Raw genomic sequence first — 25,590 nt, 5'->3', positions numbered from 1 at the left:
TCAAAATTGTTTCAAAACAAACAATTAAAGTCATGGCAATGCAACACTTTGGTGATCTGCATAGGGGGATGCCTTCTGGGATTTTTTTTTAAAGGTAACTGAGTTACAGACATGGAGTAAACTCTGGTCGCCAGGATTGGCTGGCCACATGAACTCCCAGTGTTCAGGGAACAGAACCACTTGGTCACTGGTGGCTCAAATTTTATTTCATCCACTGAAATTGTTTCATCATTTAAATCTAATGAGAAAACTTCAAAAATGATATAAATTGATATATGTGATGCCAACGAAATGATATATAGTATTTACTTTTCTGGCTGTTATATATGAGAGAAAGTATGGCAATCAGCCAAAAAATAATCCTAAATTTTTAAACATCGCTAAACCCGATGTAATATAGCTAATCACCAAACATATGCCGTAAATCCATCGGGCTAGTTTTAAGGCTAATTACTAAATAAATTACGGCATATGTTTGGTGATTAGCTAAATTTTTAATTTTTGTACTCTGGGATCTTGAAATGTCGAGAAATGAAAATGGAAAAAAATTTTTTTTTGGATATTTGTGTGGGGACCACAATTTTGTTCACCCACTTTAAAGCTTACCTCCCGTGATTTTTGTCGAAAATGTCCGAAATTTTGCAGGGAGGGTTGCGTATTAGATCGATACTATTAAATGTTGGGGGTAGGAGATAGAGGTGGATCTCAAAGAATCGGACTTAAATGACGATTTTACTAGTTATTGGCATTTACAATTTTTGTTTTTATAAAACTCGTCCCACCCTCATAATTAAACTTTTGCTATTTTGTAACAGTTAAAAATATTAAAAATTTTTTAATAAAATATCATAATAGGTGATGCCACACACAGTTTTAAATGTTTCCAAAAAGGCTTAGCAATCATTGTTGGATTTTTACTAGGGTAAAGCTGATATTTTATTCCCACTAAAGATCTATAAAAACGTGCTTTGTTTTCCTCAAAATAGTGAAATCACTTAAAATATTTACCAGTGAAACATGTAGCTGCGCCTTTAATTACAGTAATTTATTATCGCAAACGAAAGCCACACAACTTGATATTTCAGGTGAATATGACCAGAAACCTCCCATAACATGACGGACAAATTGCATTAGAGAAAACAGGCACTTTGACATGAAACCGCTATTTTAATACTTGTTTACTTTGAAGTTAACTATTGATTCCATGTTGAGTACAGAACGGCTATTTTAGAAAAGTTTGTTTGGATGAAAAAACAGAAACAGAGACTATTTTACAAAGTATTTAATTTTTATTTTAGGTAAACATGACTTTTACCGCCAAAATTGAATTTATGTAGAAAGGCGTCCACGGTTGGAAAATGCAAATTACTGGCAGTTTTTATAAATATATCCCACTTAATGGGCTCTGCACATCTGTTGTTCAAAAAAAGATATTTTTCCCTTTTGACAAATGGGAAAACACAATATCCTGAAGACCGTCATTTAATCGATTCCCTACAATGGAGGCTGGAAATGCTCCAGTAAAGAAGAGTCGCCAGCTATGAAACTTAAATACCGTTTCTTTGTCTTGTCTGGGATGACCCATTTGCTTCCTTGCGGACCTGATTGCCCTGTTTCCACCTCTGCAGAAATTATTTTGCTTCAGACGCATCCATACTCATACCAGACGGAGTCCTCTTTCTTCCCTTCCGGTGCCGGAGGAGTAGGCTCGCGTGGACTCCCATCCACCTCTGAGGTGTCAGATTCCACGACTGTCGAGTTCCGCGGCATCCCAACTGTGACCTCAGCCGGGCGCTTGCTCAGGGTCGTGGTCAAGTTGACTGTGGTGTGGTTCTCCAGAGTCGTCGTTCGACTCGGCGCCATCAGAAGCCCCTCTTCCGGACCCGGCCCAGGAGGCGAGGGACCAGAGTCCCGCACTGGAATGTAGTCTTCTGTGTCTTCCGTTCCCGGGCGGCTGCCTGTCTTTCTCCGGGACGACCTGCCGCCCCCGCTCCCCTCTGAGTCTTCCTCCTGCCGCTTGGTTGCCTTCTTGTTCTGTTTCCTCTTGGCAGAGTCAGTGCGGCGATGGCAGCGTTCCCGCACTGCCCTTTCCAACTGTTCTTTCTGTTGCCATAACTCGCGCAACCTTTCCTTCAATAGCACGTCTTCTCTTGACGGCCGGCCCTGCTGCTTCAGCACTTGTGACAGCAGCTCATGGTATTGCACCAGCAGCAGTGATAGTTGGGCCACTGCAGCCTTCTGTTCTTCCTCCAGGGCATTGTTTCTTTCAGTGAGGGCCTCGCAGCGACCGGCCAGCCGGGTCGTCTCCAGCCCCTGGGTGGTCAGCTGTCCCCTCAGTTCCTCACACTCACTGTTCAGACGTTCATTCTCAGCCCGCAGGGTTTCCAACCCTCTCTGCATCATTCCCTGTTCCTCCAGGAGTCGCTCATAGCGGTCCTGTGTTGCCTTGGCCCGTTCCTTGACACTCAGGTGGTCTGTTTTCAGGGTCTTGTAGGTTAACTTAAATGAGGCAAAACTGGAAAGTAGAGAATCAAAGTCGGACGACAGCTGTTGGTGTAATGACTGCAGGGTCTTTTGGTCTTTTATCAGGGACTCATTGGCCTCCTGTGTCTCGCGCTGCTTCTGTTTCAGCCGCCCACACTCGGCCTCCAGAGATGCAGTTTCTGCCTGTAGACGAGAATTCTGGGTGGAGACGGTGTCGTGACGTGACTCCAGCAGTGACATTTCCACCTCCAGTTTGGCCAGTGAAGCTTGCAGTTCAGCATTGTGCTCAACTGCTGCCTTCAAGCTCTCTTCCAGATTGTCCGTCTGCATATTCTTCTTGTCATTCTGCTCAATCAGTGTGACGTTCTCTTCCAACAGTTTTCTATTCTCTTCCTCCAGCTCCGTCATCCTCTGGTCCAGTTCAGAAATGAGTGATTTGAGACGCAGAATGTGTCCAGTAGCATCATTGCCATCGTCATCATCTGGCAGCTCAATCTCTCGTCTGGGGACTGCCCGACATTCGGAAGACTGCATCCTCTCCTCCTTTTTGGAAGTGGGAGCAGGCAGACTTTTCTCCATCTTCAGAGCCGCATTGATCTTCTGAAGATCGCCAGCCAACTGCTGACACTTGAGCTTCTCATTAACCAGCTCTTCCTGCAGTGATGACAATGTTTTCTTCTCTACTGATGTTTGCTGCAGCAGCTCCTTGTTCTCTCTTTCTAATTCTTGCAACTGGGCTGTCAGCCGTGTGCAGTTTTCACTTTCTTTCTGCAGTTGTTGGTTTTTCTGTTCTATTAGTGACAACTTAGACAGATACTCATCAATGGTGCATTCCTTGGCCTCCATCAACTGTTTCAGCTTGGCATTTTCCTTCTCCAGAGATCTCTTCTCCTGTTCCAGAGCCTGCTTGGTGGAGTTCAATCCCATTGCCTCTCTCTCCAATTCATGCAGTTTTGGTATAGACAGCTTCAAAGTGTCTAAAGTCTTATTTAGTTTTCTGTTTTCATTCTCAAGTCCCTGTAGCTCTTCCTGTATTTCTTCTAGTTTTATCTGGTTGGTTTCCACAACCCTCTGCAGCTTTTGATTTTCTGTAGTCAAAGCATTAACTGTCCTTTCCATCTGTTCACAATGTGCCTGATCCACTTTCATGTTCTGCCTCATCTCCTCTACTAACTTTTCTAGTTCACGCTTGTGTGTTTCCAGATCAACCACACATGGCTTCTGCTCATCCTCTGCAGATTCCCTGTTGCAATTTTCAACCAGCATCCTCAACCGACGATTCTCCAGTTCCAGCTGGAGGGCCCTAGTCTGTGCATCTGTGTTTATTTGCTCTAACAGGCTATCATCCCTAGAGGGTACATCTTCATTTCTGGCTCGAAATAGCTCTGCCTGCATCTTGGCTAACTCTTCAGCTGCAGTCTTCCTGTCCACCTGAAGTCTGGCATTTTCCTCCAAGAGTTCCTGGATCTTCTTCTGATCCAACTCTCTTTGTGAAACCATGTCCTTCAGTCGACTGCTAACCTTTCTCATCTCAGCCTCCAGTTCAGCCATCTGCTCAGTCTTCTTTCCATTTCCTTCCAGTTGCTCTTCCAACATCAATTTTGTCTCCACCAAGATTCTATTATCCTCACGCAGCTCTTCCACTCTGGACTTGTAAAAGTCCAATTCATTCAGTTTCTCCCGATACTTGTGGATCTCACTTTCCAGGCGATCCATCTTTCGAACTCTCTCGGTCAGAATGTCTATTTCATCTCGGTAGGCAACAGCAGTCCGTGCCTCCTGTATCAGTTCCAGATTTTCCTGACGTAGGCGGTTGACTGCATCCCTGGATTCTTCCAGTTCTTCCTTGGCTTCAGTCAGGGACTCATTCTTCTCCTCCAGCTCCTGTTGCATCTTTCTCAGCTTGGACTTTACATCAGCCAGCTCCACCATCAGATGGGGCTTCTCAGGACCTGGTGCACCCTTCCCAGTCTCTCCTTCCTGGTCCACAGTCAGATTGACTATCCTCTCAGCCAACTCATCCCTCTCTTTAGTCAGACTGCGCAGGTGCCGGACACATAGGGAGTACATGTGGTCATGTTCTTCAGTAGGAAGCATCTGCAGGTCACTCCACTCAGCACTCCAGACAGCCTCTGGATTATCAGCTATCCTCTGGATGCATTCCATGATGGTATGCTGTGAAGTGACATCAAGAGTTTTGATGCGCTCAATGAAAAACTGCTTGCGTTCACACTGCACAGCTGAGCTGAGAACAAGCAGGAGGAGTGTCTGCATCTCAACCACACTGGCCTCATCAGGACCTCGGGCTAACAACAAGATGTCTGGCACGCCAGTGACCAGCAGCTGGCCCAACACATCCTCATAGAAGGCCTTGATGTTGTGCAGAAGAAGGTCCAGGTTGCGCAGCCGGGAACATCCATCTTCACCAGCGGGAGCCACACCCCTGAAAGGAGGATGGGGATCAATCTGCAGCCAGACATTGTATAGGAGAATGCCATCTCGCAGCTGATCATAGGAAAGGGGTTTGGAGTCTTCGTCCTCAAAAGTCTTGATCCATGTCACCAGCGGGCTGCGCATGAATTGGTCAAGCACGGGGCTGGCCATCCTGTTGCTGGACACGGCATCCGCACCTGTGAAAAAAAACAAACACACTACAAAACAGAGTTGAGGAAAGTTAATTCTGTAATTGCATCCACAGCATAGTCTAATTGGCAACTCCTACATTTTGATATTGGTTATTAACAAAAACACTTTTAAAACACAAAAACACAATTAAAATAATTCCATGAATTTTTAAATTTTATCAAATGAAAACAAACCCCATGATATTATATTCTGTGCCATCAGAGCTTTTGTTTCTCTAACAATTTGCTTTACTATGGTTGCTATTTGAAACTATGTTTTAATTGTTATTTGCTTTTTGAAAAACTATGAACCATCTTGACCAATGTAAAAGGATTGAATAAAGAAAAATAAAAACACCTGGCTGTTTAGCAAACACTTCAACATCTTTCAAAAGGAAGGAAGAAAATAGCCTTGATTTATTTAAATCAGTGTTTCTCAACGGGGGCGATATCGCCCCCATGCGGGCGTTTTTCCCATGTTGAGAGGGCGATTAGTAACAATTTATATTTTGGGAGGCGAAAAACAATTTTCTGNCATGCATTCCTTTGTGGTGTTTCAATTTCCCTTTTGAGGAGAGTAAGTATACAGGAGTCAGTATAAATCTAGAAAAACCACGCTTTGGTCACCATGGCTTTCAGTGACCAAGAGAAGCTGCATATGCAGTGGCAAAAAGGATGGCTGAATGCTATGCTGTTCAGGAGTAACTATAGATTGCTGCATGCTATGTGGTATGAAAATCAGTGGTTATTGTGTAAAGATGATGGTATATAGTGAAGAGGCATCATGCCACAATCTTTCTGGAAACAACCAAAAATTGTCATTTGAAACTAAAATAACCACAGATTCAGTTATAGGTGAACAGAGAAATGGCTGTCCATCCACATCACAATCTGATGAAAATATGTCATTAGTGAATGATGTAGTGTCTAGTGTCTACATTGCATTTTAAGTATGCAATGTAGACACTAGACACATCATTCATAGACACTAAGTATGAATCTGCATTTCCATTTAATAAGGTACATGTCAAATAATTTTAATTATCTTTGCTTTATAGATATAAAAATTATAGCAATTTCTCAATGTCTAGTTACTTTCCATCCATGCTGTATATAGTTAAAACACTTTAGCTATTACAGTACTTTTCTATAGTAGATATCACTGTTATATTAAGTTAAAAATTGAATGTTTGAGTATGTAAGAAAGGATATCTAAAATAATTTTTGTAAAAATAAGCTTATTATAAATGAATTATTTTTCTTTTTATCAAAATACATAACATTTCTAACAATAATTAATAACATTAATTACACTAACTAACTAATAACATTTCTCTTTCATTACTTAATGCCAAATGATACCATAATGCATCAGACCATTTTTTGACTACATTGTTAGTTAAATTTTAAGTAATTTGTTATTAGAGTTAGATCTTAAGTGCCATCTCTTATTNCATTAACATTTGTTATATAAATTTGCCTGCTTTTTAAAATTTTTTTTAATTTTAATTTTATGCGTGTTAACATGAATTGAACTGTCAGACTACCTAGTATATATAAAAATAAAACAAAGTAAAAACAAAGATAGTACACAAGTGCAAATGTCCAAACCGTAGGCTACCAGATATAGAGAGGCAGGAAACAGATGGAAATTTTGCCAGAAATTCTGGTTTGCTTTAATTTATTGAAATGCTGCTAGGTTTGCTTTTAAACAATTTTCTCTGTAAAAGTAGATTAGTGGGAACAGTTTTAGAAATTTCTTTTTGCTACTTTTATTAATATTAACAGAAATGATGTATTGCAATGTGCTGCCTTTTAGTAAATCTAGTCAGATAAAACGTAATAATATATCATTTGGTCACTTTCCTATAAATAACGAACTTAAAAGGAAATGGATTGTAGCAATTCCTCGACAAGGCAGGATCTCTTTGGACTCCAAATTGTAGATCTGTAATTTTTCAGCAAACATTTTAAAGAGAAAGGCTACTGTATTAGCACAGCAAAAAGAAAAATTCTTTTGCCAAATATAATTTCCTTGGTTTCTGAAGCATTTTCTAAACATAAACAAATACTTCAGAAGAGTAGGCAATCACCTAAAAGATGATACACTGGAGAAAATTTACAAGTTTAATCACAACCTCTGGTAGAAATAGTTGAAAATAATACAAAATATCATAAGCATAGCATACAATATTTCTTTCACACACACACAGCATTTTCTATAAACAGATAAACAGTACCAAAGGCTTTCAAATTGAATGTAAGGAGTAAGGTTAGAAGAAATGTAAAGTAGAAAGGTCTTATAATATATTTTAAACATGTATTAATTAAGAATTTGAAAGGAAAATTCTTAAAATTTCAGAAAGAAAACAGTATTACAGTACTTTTATAATAGACTTCACACTGAAGCTAAGTGTGGTGATTTAAAAGCAAATCTTTTAATTGAACAAATTGAAGCATTAAGCACGAAATCAAACATCCAGTAGATATCAATTGAAGCGTTTGGGAAATGATAACATAGATACAATGAGTCTTCGGTCAAAATTAGTGTCTTATTAACATCAAGATCATTGACATATAGGTTATTAAACATTTTGCAACTTCTCCATCAAAAATCTCTGAAAACTTGTGTTGTATATTTCAAGGATGAGACAAGCATTACTTTGTTAATAAAAACTAGATTAATAACAGAAGAAAAAACATTGACTTGTGTGTGATAATGAAAAAATTGGATTCCTTTTTGTTGATAAAATGTGAATGAAACCAAAACTTAAAAAAATATGATAGAATTTTAGACATGCTGCTTGATATGAGTGATGTTCATGAAGATGCATCTGGCATTAATGATAAATTAGCTAACAAACTACTTTGTATTTTATTTAAAGAATTATTAACGTTTTACAAAATACCAGTTTTATTTTATTTTACTTCTAGTCTTACTGGAGAACTGACAAGACAATATAGATGAATTTACTGGTTAAAGCTATATTCGTTTGTGAATGGTTCTCTCTTTAATCCGACAAATTCTTTCGGTAGACTATCTTACAAACAATATAGATGCTGGGAATGAGTTGAGGAAAAGGTTTTAAAGTTGTTCATTTTTTAACAAACAACAATGAAGTAAATCTAACATTGTTTTAAACTTTATCCAGGGAAAGCATTAAACACAAAATCCAGCATCCAGTAGATATCAATAGGGCACTATTTTTAAGTTACAATCCACATCATATTAAATATATAAGATCACAGCACTCTGAAAAGAACTTCAATGTTGATAGTAGTGTCATAACTGCCAATCATGTAAAACTTTGTATAATTTACAAAAACAAACACATGTATAGTAAAATCAATTAGAAGATTAACTCGAAAGATTGTTTATCCAAAAAATTTAGAAAAAATGAATATTGGAAGAGCAAAGGTGATATTTTCTCCAAAATCAATTGCATGTTAAAAAGTATGGAAGTCATATGTTAAGGATAAAAATAGTTTACATGAAACTATCAACTTTTTGGAGAAATTTAGAAAATGGTTTGATATTCATGATGTCTGCTGTACAATATATAGAATTCACTCTAGAAATGAAGGGATTACAATTTTTAAAGTATTATAAAAATAAATCCATTGTGTTCTGGAAAATTGTAGTTTTTCAGATGAAAGCAAAGTTAGCCTCTGTGATAGTGATGGTGAAAAGTTGTGTAGATACAATAGAAAATTTTGAAATCACATCAAAAAACAGTTAGAAAAAGTTCCAAGAATGGGGAAAAAAATAGTATCAAGTATGCCTTGTTGCCTACAAACTATTATAGATACATCAATAGTAAATACTTTATTTACATAAACACTGTAATCACATTTTTTCCAACACTCCTTTTACTGAAATATTATTTATATACTATTAATTAATATACTATTATTGCAAAGAAACTGCTTAATAAATTAATTCTGTGGTAATGTTATAGTTTTCAAGATTCTCACTCTATATGAACACTTTTGCAACATACTATATGCCAAATTAATTAAAGTATTATTTTTTAATATAGGACACTAATAATTTATGCCATTCCGCATTTTGTATAAAAGTTATGTTAGATTTTTCTCTTGTTTAATACATTTATAAATATAATTACCAATAATTGTATAATTTATCCTTCCAATTAAATTTTGGATTATAAATAAATAAATCTTTTGGTAGAAGTTACTTTTTGGGACATTTGTTTGTGTGGATATATCAAAATATCTAAAAGTAATTTCCATTAATGTTTCCTCAATCGCATGGATTTGTGAAATCATAGAATTTGTCCATATTTTTTACAGAAAATGAAATTTTCTGTAAAATTTTATTTTCTTCACCTTGTTTACAATAAAAATAATCTACCACCAAAAAGTATTTTGTATAAGGTTTTTTTATATTGTATTTACGTTCCTTCGCCCACTGTTTCAGAGACCTGGTAGAACAGCAACGTGTTTTCCTATGGACAAAAATGATAAATGCCTGGAGCTTCCATCAGTAAAGGACCACAAATCAATCTTTTATAAATTCATCGTTGTAGTAGTAATGTGGAAATTTAAATTTGGCACCATATCTGGGGATTCTAGATTGCCAGTGTGGAGCAGGCGCAGAATGTACTGGCGAAGCACAGAACTTGAAGTATCACTAAAAGAGTATGACATCGATGTTACTGTTTTAAAGGAAGAATTAACACAATATATACAATTTGTAATAAAAAAAAAAGAAGAACTTATTGATGTACTGTACATACAAAGCAATTTGAGGACTAGTTTCTACTTTTCCTAATGTGGACATAATTTTTAAAATATTTTTGTCAATTCCTGTTTCCAACATATTGGCAGAGCCATCGTTCGATGTTCTTAAAAGAATTAAAAACTTATAGAAATTTAATTGAACAAGAAAAATTATGTAATTTGGCAATATTACCCACCGAGAATGACCTTTCAAACGGCTGGTTACAATGAACTGATTGACAATTTTCAGCACAAAAAGTGAAGATATAATCAACTTTTATTACAAAAGTTGCTTCTAAGCCCTTAATTAATATAATTATACCATCAACAACAGTGAGGCAGATAATAGTGAGGTCTTATCAGACCAATGATGGGCACAAACGCTCAGGGATCAAACTGAAAACATTTAATAAACACAAAAATGATTACATAAGTATGGAAACAAAAAACCCAAAATGCATTTTGGACTATTTTCCTATAGAAAATAGTCCCTCATCAGTTGGTATTAACTAAAAGTAATTAACTAAAATTATACAAGGCATTTTTAGTTTTTTGTTTCCATACTTATGTAATCGTTTTTGTGTTTACTAAATGTTTTCACTTTGATTCCTGAGTGTTTGTGCCCATCATTGGTCTGATAAGCCTTCACTATTATCTGCCTCACAGTTGTTGATAATTTAATTAATATAATCAACTTTGTTTATTCATCCCTGTAATTACAATTTTTTTGTTTATAAATTTAAAAAAATAATTCTTAAGTTTTTTCTTTGCTATATTAAATGACTAAGTATATATTTAATTCTTGTTTAATTAATCCAGTTTATTTTGTGCAACAAAGGTACCATACATATTAATTAAATTGTGTTGTTTAAGAATTTTTCATATGGATTACATTTAATTGTTCATAAAAGTGATTTATCTTTTTTTTTTTTTTTAATGAAATTTTATATAAAACAATTCCTTACTTTTTAGCCTGGGCAGTGTCGAATCCAAGAGGATACTCGGGGATTTTCCCCAAGAAAAATGTCTTGAGTCAATATTGTACATAGCGCCCCTAATTCAGATTTGCCAGGCTTTCACGCATCATTGGTAGAAGCTATGAAAACTAGGTCTCTCGTAATCCTATCATCTCATAGAAGTATTGTGTATATCCCAAGGACTCTAGGTGTCTGTGGGTCCTTACCATTTCTAAGTATTGTGTACATGGTTGGGTTTTGTTTTGCTTACAAACATAGGGAAAACCCACCTTACGATGTTTAAATAATGCATTTATTATTTTAGGGATTTGTCCATAGCAAAGGCCATAGATTAGAAAATATGGTACTTTCATAGCAGCAAAGATAAGCACAAGTGGACATTTTCTTTCTAATAAACTTTCGTCTGAATTTTTCTTTAAAATTCCCAGTCTGCGCCCCTGGCATCTTTCAGATCCTTTGGCAAGGATGTTGAAAGGAAATTTCGAATTTGGTGGGCCGAGTAATTAAATTACTTGCAAGTTTTTAATGATAGTATTACATAATGTTAAAATACCAGGATTGTCTACATTATTTTTGTTTTGCTGTTTCAGATATCGAACAGAGAGATCGGGGAGAGCGAGCTGAAAAAGAAGAAGAAAGTGACTTTGGAATCCGAATATGAGGTCAGTAGGTTTTGTCCCGAATCCTGTACGTGGGAAAACTAAAAGTTTTCGTTTATTTCCACCTTTAGAAAGTGAAGGAGATGGACATTGAATCGTGGGAAAATGTGCGAGGTCCCCGGCCCTGGGAAGACTCTTCAGCCCTTCAACGCATGAAGGAAAAGCGAGAACGGCAAAAGGCCGCCGCTTGACCGGAAGTGGACCAAGATATTTCGGAAGACTTTGTTAGGAAATAAAATTATTGATTTTAGAAAGAATTTTCTGGTAGTTTTTATGGGGCGAAAGAGCGCCTCCTTCATTCGGGAAACCTGTAAACCAGAATCTTAATTAAATCAGGCTAACGCGGAGTGATTTTTCCTTTCTACTGTTCGATATTATTGGATAGTTTTGCTGCCATTACATTTTTTATCGACAAACTATCTTTTGTAACAGTGTGGCATTTTTTCATTAATTTAATTATAACATGTGCATGGTAACACAATCCAATTAGCTGCATGATCAAGATTTTGCTCTGGATATGGGATGATTGTGTAAAAAGTACAATTGGAATAAAAAAATTAAGCACATCATACTAACACCCACCGAATAACTAGGCCCCTAATATTACCCTGATAACTAATTCGACTGAGAAAGTGGTTCCAAAATTTCATTTCCTTCAAGTTTTCGTTCTGTTTAATTTAATTAAAATTACTTAAAACAGAATTAGCTTATATTTGTGAAATGGAAACACTATTTAATGGGGAAACTTTTGGTGGATCTCGATTTTCGGCAGTACTCAGAATTTAGAATTATAAATATAGATACTAATTACTAATATTGTTACGTTTCGTAAGATTCGGCCTGTAAATTGTCAGAGTCAATGTTTATTGGTGCCCTTGGCAAATACTTAAAATAAGTTAAAAGGGACCACCAATTTAAGTAGCAGAGTGACGAAGACATGAAGGAATGATTTGATTCCCCTTACACTGTGCAGTAATCTACATGATGTAAGCGGAAATGACGTGTGGCTAGATATCAGAAAGGTACGCTCGAAACAATTTTCAAACATTTTATGAATTTCTAAATTAATTTAAAATAATAAAGAACAAACGAAGTAATTCCAATTAATTAAAATTTAACCCTCGTCAAGCTTACATAGCATTACGAAAAACTCGATCCTTAAGGCCACTTTTGACAAAAAAATTTTTTTTTCAATTATTGGAATGTTTTTTAGGTCCACAAATTTTTTCAAAAATTTTTACCCGCGCGAAAAAATTTTATCGCGATTTTAATGAGCCTTTGATAAGGCTCGATTAAGGCTTAATTGTTTTTTAATGGAATTTTTTTAATCAAATTTAATTCATCGTTCTAAAGTTGTAGTGCACGGATTTGACTTCGGTAAAGTTATTTAAAGTTGCTTTCTGATGTCAAAAATGACCTCCAATAGTTTTTAAATTAATATATTTTATATAAATTTAATTAATTAGGGGGTCGGAAATCGCAATAAAAATTTTAATTCTTTAAAAATATAGGCCAAGTTAGTGCTCACCCTACTTTAAACCTTTGTCCTCCCGAGACGTGTATGAGAATGTCCCGGGAAATCAGACTCCAGCTATTCTCAAGGTCACCAGCTGTGTAAACAATGACTCATCAGTGTCAAATTTCACAAAGGCGAGACAAAGGAAGTTAAACTTTGAAGCTTTTCCTTCAAAATTAACATATTTCTTTCGTTTTTTTTTCCAGTTTTAGAAATTTTTATGTTTAATTATAATTAATTAAAAATTGATTGGAAACTGAGGGGTTAAGAACAAGTAAATGTTTGTCATTAAGGTGTAATTGTTCAAGTTATATGAAATACTGGGGGAAAAAAGTCATTATTATATTTACAGATTACCTAGATGTGTTAATAGGTATAATTGAGTGAAGTTCTTTATTATCTGCAGGTTAAACAAATTTCAGAAACATTCATGAAATTTGTTTCATGTAACTGCTGCAAGATATCAAAATATCTGTTTCACATAAATGCTGTATATCAAAATTTTTTTAGAATTTTTGGTGTCTGGAGCATTGATGGGTAAGATTCAAGCTCTGAATGAGGGGTTTCGCACTCCCTATACGAGCAAACAATGCACAACCTGATTTTGGAGGAGGTATTTGCAAAGTCTCTTGTAGACACATGGTTCTTTACTCTTTTGCTCCTGTGGGTATGATCTACAGCTCTGACACAGATAGGATCTTATCATTCAGAGCTTGAATTGTACTCATTGACATTATCCCAATAAAAATGTTTCAAATCATCTGCTAAATTCTTTTAAATGATTCAAGTCAATGTCAATTATTGTGAAATATTTATTAAATGAGAACAGGCAAGACATCTGCCATCATTTACTTTTTTCTAGAAAACCGTTTGTGGTAATGATTCGAACGCAATCAAATGGTTTTAATATATTTTTTAAAGTTTTAGTCTTCGCAACATCGTACAGTAACTGGTATCAAATTACAATACGTGTTTGTTTATTTAAGTAATATTTATCAAAATTGTTTCAAAACAAACAATTAAAGTCATGGCAATGCAACACTTTGGTGATCTGCATAGGGGGATGCCTTCTGGGATTTTTTTTTAAAGGTAACTGAGTTACAGACATGGAGTAAACTCTGGTCGCCAGGATTGGCTGGCCACATGAACTCCCAGTGTTCAGGGAACAGAACCACTTGGTCACTGGTGGCTCAAATTTTATTTCATCCACTGAAATTGTTTCATCATTTAAATCTAATGAGAAAACTTCAAAAATGATATAAATTGATATATGTGATGCCAATGAAATGATATATAGTATTTACTTTTCTGGCTGTTATATATGAGAGAAAGTATGGCAATCAGCCAAAAAATAATCCTAAATTTTTAAACATCGCTAAACCCGATGTAATATAGCTAATCACCAAACATATGCCGTAAATCCATCGGGCTAGTTTTAAGGCTAATTACTAAATAAATTACGGCATATGTTTGGTGATTAGCTAAATTTTTAATTTTTGTACTCTGGGATCTTGAAATGTCGAGAAATGAAAATGGAAAAAAATTTTTTTTTGGATATTTGTGTGGGGACCACAATTTTGTTCACCCACTTTAAAGCTTACCTCCCGTGATTTTTGTCGAAAATGTCCGAAATTTTGCAGGGAGGGTTGCGTATTAGATCGATACTATTAAATGTTGGGGGTAGGAGATAGAGGTGGATCTCAAAGAATCGGACTTAAATGACGATTTTACTAGTTATTGGCATTTACAATTTTTGTTTTTATAAAACTCGTCCCACCCTCATAATTAAACTTTTGCTATTTTGTAACAGTTAAAAATATTAAAAATTTTTTAATAAAATATCATAATAGGTGATGCTACACACAGTTTTAAATGTTTCCAAAAAGGCTTAGCAATCATTGTTGGATTTTTACTAGGGTAAAGCTGATATTTTATTCCCACTAAAGATCTATAAAAACGTGCTTTGTTTTCCTCAAAATAGTGAAATCACTTAAAATATTTACCAGTGAAACATGTAGCTGCGCCTTTAATTACAGTAATTTATTATCGCAAACGAAAGCCACACAACTTGATATTTCAGGTGAATATGACCAGAAACCTCCCATAACATGACAGACAAATTGCATTAGAGAAAACAGGCACTTTGACATGAAACCGCTATTTTAATACTTGTTTACTTTGAAGTTAACTATTGATTCCATGTTGAGTACAGAACGGCTATTTTAGAAAAGTTTGTTTGGATGAAAAAACAGAAACAGAGACTATTTTACAAAGTATTTAATTTTTATTTTAGGTAAACATGACTTTTACCGCCAAAATTGAATTTATGTAGAAAGGCGTCCACGGTTGGAAAATGCAAATTACTGGCAGTTTTTATAAATATATCCCACTTAATGGGCTCTGCACATCTGTTGTTCAAAAAAAGATATTTTTCCCTTTTGACAAATGGGAAAACACAATATCCTGAAGACCGTCATTTAATCGATTCCCTACAATGGAGGCTGGAAATGCTCCAGTAAAGAAGAGTCGCCAGCTATGAAACTTAAATACCGTTTCTTTGTCTTGTCTGGGATGACCCATTTGCTTCCTTGCGGACCTGATTGCCCTGTTTCCACCTCTGCAGAAATTATTTTGCTTCAGACGCATCCATACTCATACCAGACGGAGTCCTCTTTCTTCCCTTCCGGTGCCGGAGGAGTAGGCTCGCGTGGACTCCCATCCACCTCTGAGGTGTCAGATTCCGCGACTGTCGAGTTCCGCGGCATCCCAACTGTGACCTCAGCCGGGCGCTTGCTCAGGGTCGTGGTCAAGTTGACTGTGGTGTGGTTCTCCAGAGTCGTCGTTCGACTCGGCGCCATCAGAAGCCCCTCTTCCGGACCCGGCCCAGGAGGCGAGGGACCAGAGTCCCGCACTGGAATGTAGTCTTCTGTGTCTTCCGTTCCCGGGCGGCTGCCTGTCTTTCTCCGGGACGACCTGCCGCCCCCGCTCCCCTCTGAGTCTTCCTCCTGCCGCTTGGTTGCCTTCTTGTTCTGTTTCCTCTTGGCAGAGTCAGTGCGGCGATGGCAGCGTTCCCGCACTGCCCTTTCCAACTGTTCTTTCTGTTGCCATAACTCGCGCAACCTTTCCTTCAATAGCACGTCTTCTCTTGACGGCCGGCCCTGCTGCTTCAGCACTTGTGACAGCAGCTCATGGTATTGCACCAGCAGCAGTGATAGTTGGGCCACTGCAGCCTTCTGTTCTTCCTCCAGGGCATTGTTTCTTTCAGTGAGGGCCTCGCAGCGACCGGCCAGCCGGGTCGTCTCCAGCCCCTGGGTGGTCAGCTGTCCCCTCAGTTCCTCACACTCACTGTTCAGACGTTCATTCTCAGCCCGCAGGGTTTCCAACCCTCTCTGCATCATTCCCTGTTCCTCCAGGAGTCGCTCATAGCGGTCCTGTGTTGCCTTGGCCCGTTCCTTGACACTCAGGTGGTCTGTTTTCAGGGTCTTGTAGGTTAACTTAAATGAGGCAAAACTGGAAAGTAGAGAATCAAAGTCGGACGACAGCTGTTGGTGTAATGACTGCAGGGTCTTTTGGTCTTTTATCAGGGACTCATTGGCCTCCTGTGTCTCGCGCTGCTTCTGTTTCAGCCGCCCACACTCGGCCTCCAGAGATGCAGTTTCTGCCTGTAGACGAGAATTCTGGGTGGAGACGGTGTCGTGACGTGACTCCAGCAGTGACATTTCCACCTCCAGTTTGGCCAGTGAAGCTTGCAGTTCAGCATTGTGCTCAACTGCTGCCTTCAAGCTCTCTTCCAGATTGTCCGTCTGCATATTCTTCTTGTCATTCTGCTCAATCAGTGTGACGTTCTCTTCCAACAGTTTTCTATTCTCTTCCTCCAGCTCCGTCATCCTCTGGTCCAGTTCAGAAATGAGTGATTTGAGACGCAGAATGTGTCCAGTAGCATCATTGCCATCGTCATCATCTGGCAGCTCAATCTCTCGTCTGGGGACTGCCCGACATTCGGAAGACTGCATCCTCTCCTCCTTTTTGGAAGTGGGAGCAGGCAGACTTTTCTCCATCTTCAGAGCCGCATTGATCTTCTGAAGATCGCCAGCCAACTGCTGACACTTGAGCTTCTCATTAACCAGCTCTTCCTGCAGTGATGACAATGTTTTCTTCTCTACTGATGTTTGCTGCAGCAGCTCCTTGTTCTCTCTTTCTAATTCTTGCAACTGGGCTGTCAGCCGTGTGCAGTTTTCACTTTCTTTCTGCAGTTGTTGGTTTTTCTGTTCTATTAGTGACAACTTAGACAGATACTCATCAATGGTGCATTCCTTGGCCTCCATCAACTGTTTCAGCTTGGCATTTTCCTTCTCCAGAGATCTCTTCTCCTGTTCCAGAGCCTGCTTGGTGGAGTTCAATCCCATTGCCTCTCTCTCCAATTCATGCAGTTTTGGTATAGACAGCTTCAAAGTGTCTAAAGTCTTATTTAGTTTTCTGTTTTCATTCTCAAGTCCCTGTAGCTCTTCCTGTATTTCTTCTAGTTTTATCTGGTTGGTTTCCACAACCCTCTGCAGCTTTTGATTTTCTGTAGTCAAAGCATTAACTGTCCTTTCCATCTGTTCACAATGTGCCTGATCCACTTTCATGTTCTGCCTCATCTCCTCTACTAACTTTTCTAGTTCACGCTTGTGTGTTTCCAGATCAACCACACATGGCTTCTGCTCATCCTCTGCAGATTCCCTGTTGCAATTTTCAACCAGCATCCTCAACCGACGATTCTCCAGTTCCAGCTGGAGGGCCCTAGTCTGTGCATCTGTGTTTATTTGCTCTAACAGGCTATCATCCCTAGAGGGTACATCTTCATTTCTGGCTCGAAATAGCTCTGCCTGCATCTTGGCTAACTCTTCAGCTGCAGTCTTCCTGTCCACCTGAAGTCTGGCATTTTCCTCCAAGAGTTCCTGGATCTTCTTCTGATCCAACTCTCTTTGTGAAACCATGTCCTTCAGTCGACTGCTAACCTTTCTCATCTCAGCCTCCAGTTCAGCCATCTGCTCAGTCTTCTTTCCATTTCCTTCCAGTTGCTCTTCCAACATCAATTTTGTCTCCACCAAGATTCTATTATCCTCACGCAGCTCTTCCACTCTGGACTTGTAAAAGTCCAATTCATTCAGTTTCTCCCGATACTTGTGGATCTCACTTTCCAGGCGATCCATCTTTCGAACTCTCTCGGTCAGAATGTCTATTTCATCTCGGTAGGCAACAGCAGTCCGTGCCTCCTGTATCAGTTCCAGATTTTCCTGACGTAGGCGGTTGACTGCATCCCTGGATTCTTCCAGTTCTTCCTTGGCTTCAGTCAGGGACTCATTCTTCTCCTCCAGCTCCTGTTGCATCTTTCTCAGCTTGGACTTTACATCAGCCAGCTCCACCATCAGATGGGGCTTCTCAGGACCTGGTGCACCCTTCCCAGTCTCTCCTTCCTGGTCCACAGTCAGATTGACTATCCTCTCAGCCAACTCATCCCTCTCTTTAGTCAGACTGCGCAGGTGCCGGACACATAGGGAGTACATGTGGTCATGTTCTTCAGTAGGAAGCATCTGCAGGTCACTCCACTCAGCACTCCAGACAGCCTCTGGATTATCAGCTATCCTCTGGATGCATTCCATGATGGTATGCTGTGAAGTGACATCAAGAGTTTTGATGCGCTCAATGAAAAACTGCTTGCGTTCACACTGCACAGCTGAGCTGAGAACAAGCAGGAGGAGTGTCTGCATCTCAACCACACTGGCCTCATCAGGACCTCGGGCTAACAACAAGATGTCTGGCACGCCAGTGACCAGCAGCTGGCCCAACACATCCTCATAGAAGGCCTTGATGTTGTGCAGAAGAAGGTCCAGGTTGCGCAGCCGGGAACATCCATCTTCACCAGCGGGAGCCACACCCCTGAAAGGAGGATGGGGATCAATCTGCAGCCAGACATTGTATAGGAGAATGCCATCTCGCAGCTGATCATAGGAAAGGGGTTTGGAGTCTTCGTCCTCAAAAGTCTTGATCCATGTCACCAGCGGGCTGCGCATGAATTGGTCAAGCACGGGGCTGGCCATCCTGTTGCTGGACACGGCATCCGCACCTGTGAAAAAAAAACAAACACACTACAAAACAGAGTTGAGGAAAGTTAATTCTGTAATTGCATCCACAGCATAGTCTAATTGGCAACTCCTACATTTTGATATTGGTTATTAACAAAAACACTTTTAAAACACAAAAACACAATTAAAATAATTCCATGAATTTTTAAATTTTATCAAATGAAAACAAACCCCATGATATTATATTCTGTGCCATCAGAGCTTTTGTTTCTCTAACAATTTGCTTTACTATGGTTGCTATTTGAAACTATGTTTTAATTGTTATTTGCTTTTTGAAAAACTATGAACCATCTTGACCAATGTAAAAGGATTGAATAAAGAAAAATAAAAACACCTGGCTGTTTAGCAAACACTTCAACATCTTTCAAAAGGAAGGAAGAAAATAGCCTTGATTTATTTAAATCAGTGTTTCTCAACGGGGGCGATATCGCCCCCATGCGGGCGTTTTTCCCATGTTGAGAGGGCGATTAGTAACAATTTATATTTTGGGAGGCGAAAAACAATTTTCTGAGCGATATAGTAAAATATTATATTAAGAATAATTAAATATTTTATTCATTATATCGTACAATAATTAAACAAATAACATTATACTAGTCACTAGTCTATTCAATGCAGTATGAATTTGGTGTTAGCCTTGGTCCTGGGCATCGGAATTTTGAAGTGATGGGGGCGATACTACGTAACGGTTTTATTGAAGAGGGCGATACTACGTTGAAGGGGGCGACGATTCGTTAGAGGTTGAGAAACACTGATTTAAATCCATATTCCTTCAATGAAATAGCACAATGGAGTGAGGCAAAATATGCATATTTATTAAATGCATCCATTTCAGCAAATTCTCTTTTCACTGAAAGTGAGTAGTATGTTATTAAGTAAATTACTTAATGCACCTTTAACAGTGAAATTTTTATAATAAAAAGCAAAAAATTTTTATCAGATCAAAAATGTTAGCAGTCATTTTTATAAATTCCACTGTTAAAAGTGCATTAAGTAATTCAGCTAAATTACCATAGTAGCTAGTATATAATCATCAATATTCATTAAGTATCAAAACTTAAAAATGTCACAGAAGTGTAAATGTTTTTTAATTAAACAACCATAAGTTCACTAGTTTTCCTTGTTTTTTTTTTTTTTTTTGAACATGACATATGTGTATAAGATAAACACACCAACAGTTGAACAGATAAGGTACTGTAAATTGACCTTGGCTAAATTTTATTGCTTACAGATAATATTTTATTTTGTAAAGTTTACTGACATATTTCAATGTCAAATATGGAGCTGTTTCATATCCTGGTTTAATACACAAAGTGTATTGAGTTTGTTTGTTGTTTGTTAATTTTGCCAGATGTTAATATGAAATTCAGTTGCAGTTTTTATATAAATAACATACTGCAAAATTACAGACAACTACAGTTATAAAATAAATGCAAATTTATAGTTAAATTAAGAAATCTAGAATTAGTACATTTAAATAATTGAAAAATAGATCACCTACTACTTTTAAAATTAAAAAAGCTTGTGTGATTTGGGACTATATAAACAGAGCAACTTAAATGAGTTATTCAAGAGAGATAAAAGGACTAAAACCTATTATTAAAAGGAGAGTTTTAAAAATGTTGAATTACAAAACTACAGTGATTACTTCATAAGTATTAAACCTCTAAGAGAAAAATGAATATTTTCTCTTTTAAAATGTTAAAACATATAACTAATTTCATATAATGAAATTTATTTTTGTAAATGAATAAAGTTATTAAAAGTACAACTGAGTATTTAATAAAATTGAATACTGATACTAAAAGAGAGTCAATTATTGAGTAAGAGCCAGTCAAGTATGCAACAGATATTACTGAAGTGAATGAAAATTATTTTAGTCCTTTAGAATAAAAATTATGGTAATTAAAAGTTTATGTAATTTTACATTTTAAATTTAAAGTATCGACTGCCATGAATTGCATTAAAATAGCATTCGTAATGCATAACTAATGCTATATATTAAAAATCTTAAAAATGTTCTTTTATTGCTATGCTTACCATTTTAAAAGCCTCATATTTGAAATTATAATAAACTTAAATACTTCTACAATCTAACACAGTCTAATATTACATAATCATTCTCAGAAAGCAAATATCACAGATCATGTTCCTCTATCTTCTGGGAACAAAAAGAAAATCTGCCAAAAATGGTTAAATACATTTGATTCAACACATTGAAGAATACATTGATAGGCTTTGAAATACTGTATATTGTAAAAATTCATAATTTAAAACCACTGTAGTGTTTGTTTCTGATGCTGTTCTTTTGCTGAGAACCACGGCAAAAGAACACAATGCCAAAAGACATACATACAATCCTAATCAACTAGGTCTCACCAATTGGCAGATCAATTCATTGGCATAATGCATCAATATCATATTTATAAATAAATATTTAAATAATTTACTAATGATATTAACAAATAAAAATTATAATTACAAATACAAAATATTGTAGATTTTTATTTGAAAGTTTGCTTATTCATGCTGTTATAAACTTGTTACCAGAAAATGTGGATGAAAGATATGCAATCAAAATTGACAAAATATCTTGGTCCAAAACAAACACAATGGACATCAGAATTATCTTCTCTGAAGTTAACAGTTACAGGTTCAAGGAATTATGAGTCCAAGATAAACTTTACATAGCAATCATTATAAAGCAAACAAAAAAAAGTTAGTTTTTTTTTTGTTTGCTTTATAATGATTGCTATGTAAAGTTTCATATGTAAAACAATCATCTGTAAAAGTCTATGCAAAACAGTTTTAGCATATTCCAGATAGAATTACTCTTTGTGGACTACTATTATATTATCCAAGAATATCCAAATAATGAACTTAGACACACAGCATATGCAATTAGATTTATATTGAGTATAAAGACAGCCAGACAGAAAGAGAAAGTCTACACAGATACAGTCGACCCCCCTATAACACAGGTTCCTATAGTTTGGATTCCTATATGACAGCAAAAAAATTGCGATGGTATCTGTACAAACATGGTAAAAAAACTCCTATAATTCGGTAAAACGACATCAGGCAGCTGAACTACTTTCCGCTGTCCAGCACCACATTACGGAGAGTTTAAGCGAGTAAGTTGAGTTTACTATTGTTTGTACAGTATGTAAATTAGGTACCATAAGTCTAATACAGCACTAATTTTATACATTTCTTGTGAAAAAAACATTTCTTATTCAATGGCCATAAAAATTATTTATCTTAATGATGTCTCCAAAGTTCAACGAATTTTTTGCAGAAAAATAACATCAGAAATCGCGGCCGCCGTTTGGTGCACTGCTCCACGACGAAAACAAGCTTAAGCAATGGCAACGTCTAATGGTGAACACTCGGTAAGTAATCCTACAATTTTTTGTTTATAGCATAGTTAATACAGATTATTTTCGAAAAAATTATACGTATTTTGGAAATGAGTCTAATTAGTCTAGGAATTGATTACTTTTATGGAAGAAAACCTTACAAACAGCCGTAGTCTGTAAACTTTACACGTGTCGGACTGCGATTGGCAAGGTCTCCTAAAACATCAATTTCATAAAAAACGGAACATATCTACCGTGTTATAGGGGGGAGTCGACTGTAGTTTAAGTTGGCAAACGCCAATCTCTCTCTCGAAATAATAGATCAACAGGTGGACGGCCAAGTGGTCAACAAGCAGCACAATGCTCTGGGACAGAGTCAGTGGCGTACCATTGGTGTCAGCCGCCCGGGGCAGAGGAAAATTTCGGCCCCCCCTTATTTAGGTATTTCAATTTAAAAGACCAAAATTCAGTTTTGTCACAGAACAAGCAATGAAAAATTTGGTGGTAGTGTAGCGACTTGTTTAAAATAGTTCTATTGGATATATATAGTGGTGTATATGAACGCAAATGAATCGTACAAGCAAAAACAAAAAAAAAGGTCAACAGGTCTCGCAGGGTTTCCTCAGATGAAAAAATTACTAGTTCACCTGGACGGTGAGCTGATTCCCGGACTGTCCGGATGATAGCACTATCGTAGGCACGATGCAAGTGTAGATTAGGATGTTTTAAACTTTTACAAGATATTATTATTATTTATTGTGAAATTTTGCCGCCCCCACTACGGTATGCCACTGGACAGAGTCCAAATCCGGACAGGTGGAAAAACCTGAGGAATTTTTGGATCAGTCCATCCGGATACATTGGGCCTGGCCACAGCCTTTCTAGCAATCTTGTTACGGGTTTGGTTATCAGTCCCTATGAGGAAGAAAGTTAAAAAAAAAAAAAAAAAATGGTAACAGCAAATCTTTTCCAAAAGGTCAAAATCGAATTTGAAATTTAGCATATCCAAATTGTGGATAAAAAATTTATTTTAAGTAATTACGAAAAAAAAAAAAAGAGGATTTACAAATTTTACTTCAACTTTCTAATCTATATTAGAAAAATGACAGCAAACTCTATATAAGATAATAATGCAATTACAGTATAGCAGAAACAAGTATTTTGTTTAACTGAAAATCTTCCATCATTTACTCCATAAGAATTTCTCTATCCAAGATTCATGACTTTTTGATTCAGATTTTGCAATAACTTTGAGACCTCACTTTCACACTATGTACAGCATGTAGTTTAATTTCAAATACACCAATTATTATTTTTTAAAGAAAATTTATTAAAACCTAATAAACCTGTGTTTCAGCAGCCAGAGCTATCCATCAAACAATAGGAGCATACCCACCAGCAAAAGATAATTTTGGTAAATTTGGGTTTATTTTAAACCAAATTGCTACGTGTTATAAATTGATACAATAGTATTTTGCATTATCAACATTTGTATTTATTTTAGAAGAAATAAAACAAAAACAAAATTACATGCCAAAAATTTTTGGTGAAAATGTATGGAGCTATTTTCACCAATATATTGCAGATATTAAGTCTATCACTATATGTGTGTGTTTTATTATATATATATATAAATTTTTTTTTCTGCATTCTTAGCCCAGAGACTTCTACCTCAACCCAAAGCCCGAGAGTCCGCTTTGTGCGTATAATTCTTCGTTAACTCTTCCTTTACGCTAAACACGGTATTCCACACGTCTTATCTCCTTTGACTGCACCGGAAAAATACGGGCGTGGCCGCCAGGTTACGTCACTTCGATAAAATGTTGGACCGCGATAAAGCGCAACCTCTTTCGCGTCGCGTCGTCCCGGCGAAACGAAGATGCGAGGCGATCGACCTTCGAAAGGAAGGGCGAAGACCGCCTTTCTTCCCGTCTCGCTCCGACGGAAAGATCCGAGGTGATCAGGAGAAAGACGGCGGCCCCGATGTCGGCCTTTCCGAACAGAGGCGGCGGCGGCGGCGGCGTCGCCGTTCCGACGCGACGCGCCGCAGCGTTTGACGGCCACTTCCCGCAACCGGAAGCGTCTCAACCGCAGGCGGCAGTTCCGCTCGGGGGATCGGCGGTCGTCCGATTCGGCTTTGTCTCTGGTGCGAAGACCGACGGCCGTCTGGGCGAGGAACCCACGGCCGTCCGGTCTCCGAAGAGCGGGCCGACGTTCGGGGGGGAGACCGGAAAGTGTCGGAGGAGACCCGACACTTTCCGGTCGACCCGAACGGACGCGCGCGGACGCCCCCCGTCCGTTCGGGTCGTCGTTCCTTTCCGGAAACGAAACGCTGGGTTAATCTACGAGAAATAGGCTTAGCCGTCCGATCGACCAATCGGGAAGGGACCGGAAGCCAAAGACGAGAGACGGAGGGCGAAGGTGCCAGGAACGTCGACTTCCGACCATCCTGAGTGCGTCCGATCGGAGTAATATGTCAAAACTATAATCGGGAAACGAAGAAAACTTACCGGATGGAGCGGAGGACTTTACGCTGTTCCGACGGAAATCCCCCTGGCGGACGTCCTCTTCCACACGAAAATTTACCTCTATTTCTTCCGTAGTCCGTTCGCAAATACGATTCGTTATTCTTCCAATTGATTTCTACTTTAAAGAAAGACCAAAGGGCCCGAAGTGCTAAATTTGTCCAAGATCTGCCGTCGGTATCGAACGAAGCCTCAGTCGCATTTGGGACCGACGATTCGCTCGTAATTTAAATTCTTCGATTAAGTTAATCCGCTTTATATTTTAAAAACTGGCGTCGATTATGCATCGATATTTTTAAAATACAACGTGGATTAATTTAAATTTAAATCGTTTCAAAATAGCAAAAGAATCGCTTCTCGACGAATGACGTTTGTTCGCCGCGGGCCAACGTTGCAAAATGCAAAACTTGTTTTCGTGTTTAATGAAACTACATTTTACGGCGTTTTTATTTTATACTATTTTTACTCAATTAAAAACAAATTAATGAGTACTTGAATGAAAGAAACAACAACAACAAAAAAACAATCTATGTTCCTAGATATTATTTCTAGAGGGCACGCAATGGTCAGCGACT

General features: G+C 37.6%; 1 protein-coding gene across 1 annotated transcript; it reads right to left on the bottom strand.

Moving 5' to 3' along the window:
* Positions 1 to 1,269: 1,269 nt before the first annotated feature.
* Positions 1,270 to 25,291, bottom strand: LOC111618071. Its single transcript, XM_023359499.1, has 3 exons — positions 25,001 to 25,291; positions 15,642 to 19,112; positions 1,270 to 5,114 (listed from the first exon to the last, which is right to left on the bottom strand). The coding sequence occupies exons 2-3, from the start codon at positions 19,084 to 19,086 to the stop codon at positions 1,642 to 1,644; spliced, it is 6,918 nt and encodes a 2,305-aa protein (XP_023215267.1). The 5' UTR covers positions 19,087 to 19,112; positions 25,001 to 25,291; the 3' UTR covers positions 1,270 to 1,641.
* Positions 25,292 to 25,590: the final 299 nt, after the last annotated feature.

Source organism: Centruroides sculpturatus, unplaced genomic scaffold (genome assembly GCF_000671375.1).
Source record: "Centruroides sculpturatus isolate CEXI.00-Female unplaced genomic scaffold, Cexi_2.0 scaffold155, whole genome shotgun sequence".
Taxonomy (NCBI): domain Eukaryota; kingdom Metazoa; phylum Arthropoda; class Arachnida; order Scorpiones; family Buthidae; genus Centruroides; species Centruroides sculpturatus.
This window is presented reverse-complemented; position numbering and strand designations above follow the sequence as displayed.

Excerpts from the sequence above, each read along its gene's own strand:
- LOC111618071 (XM_023359499.1), bottom strand. The coding sequence starts at position 19,086 with ATGGCCAGCCCCGTGCTTGACCAATTCATGCGCAGCCCGCTGGTGACA. Across the intron at positions 5,115-15,641 it reads GTATGAGTATGGATGCGTCT|GTGCGGATGCCGTGTCCAGC; the intron begins GAAGCAAAATAA and ends TTTTTTTCACAG.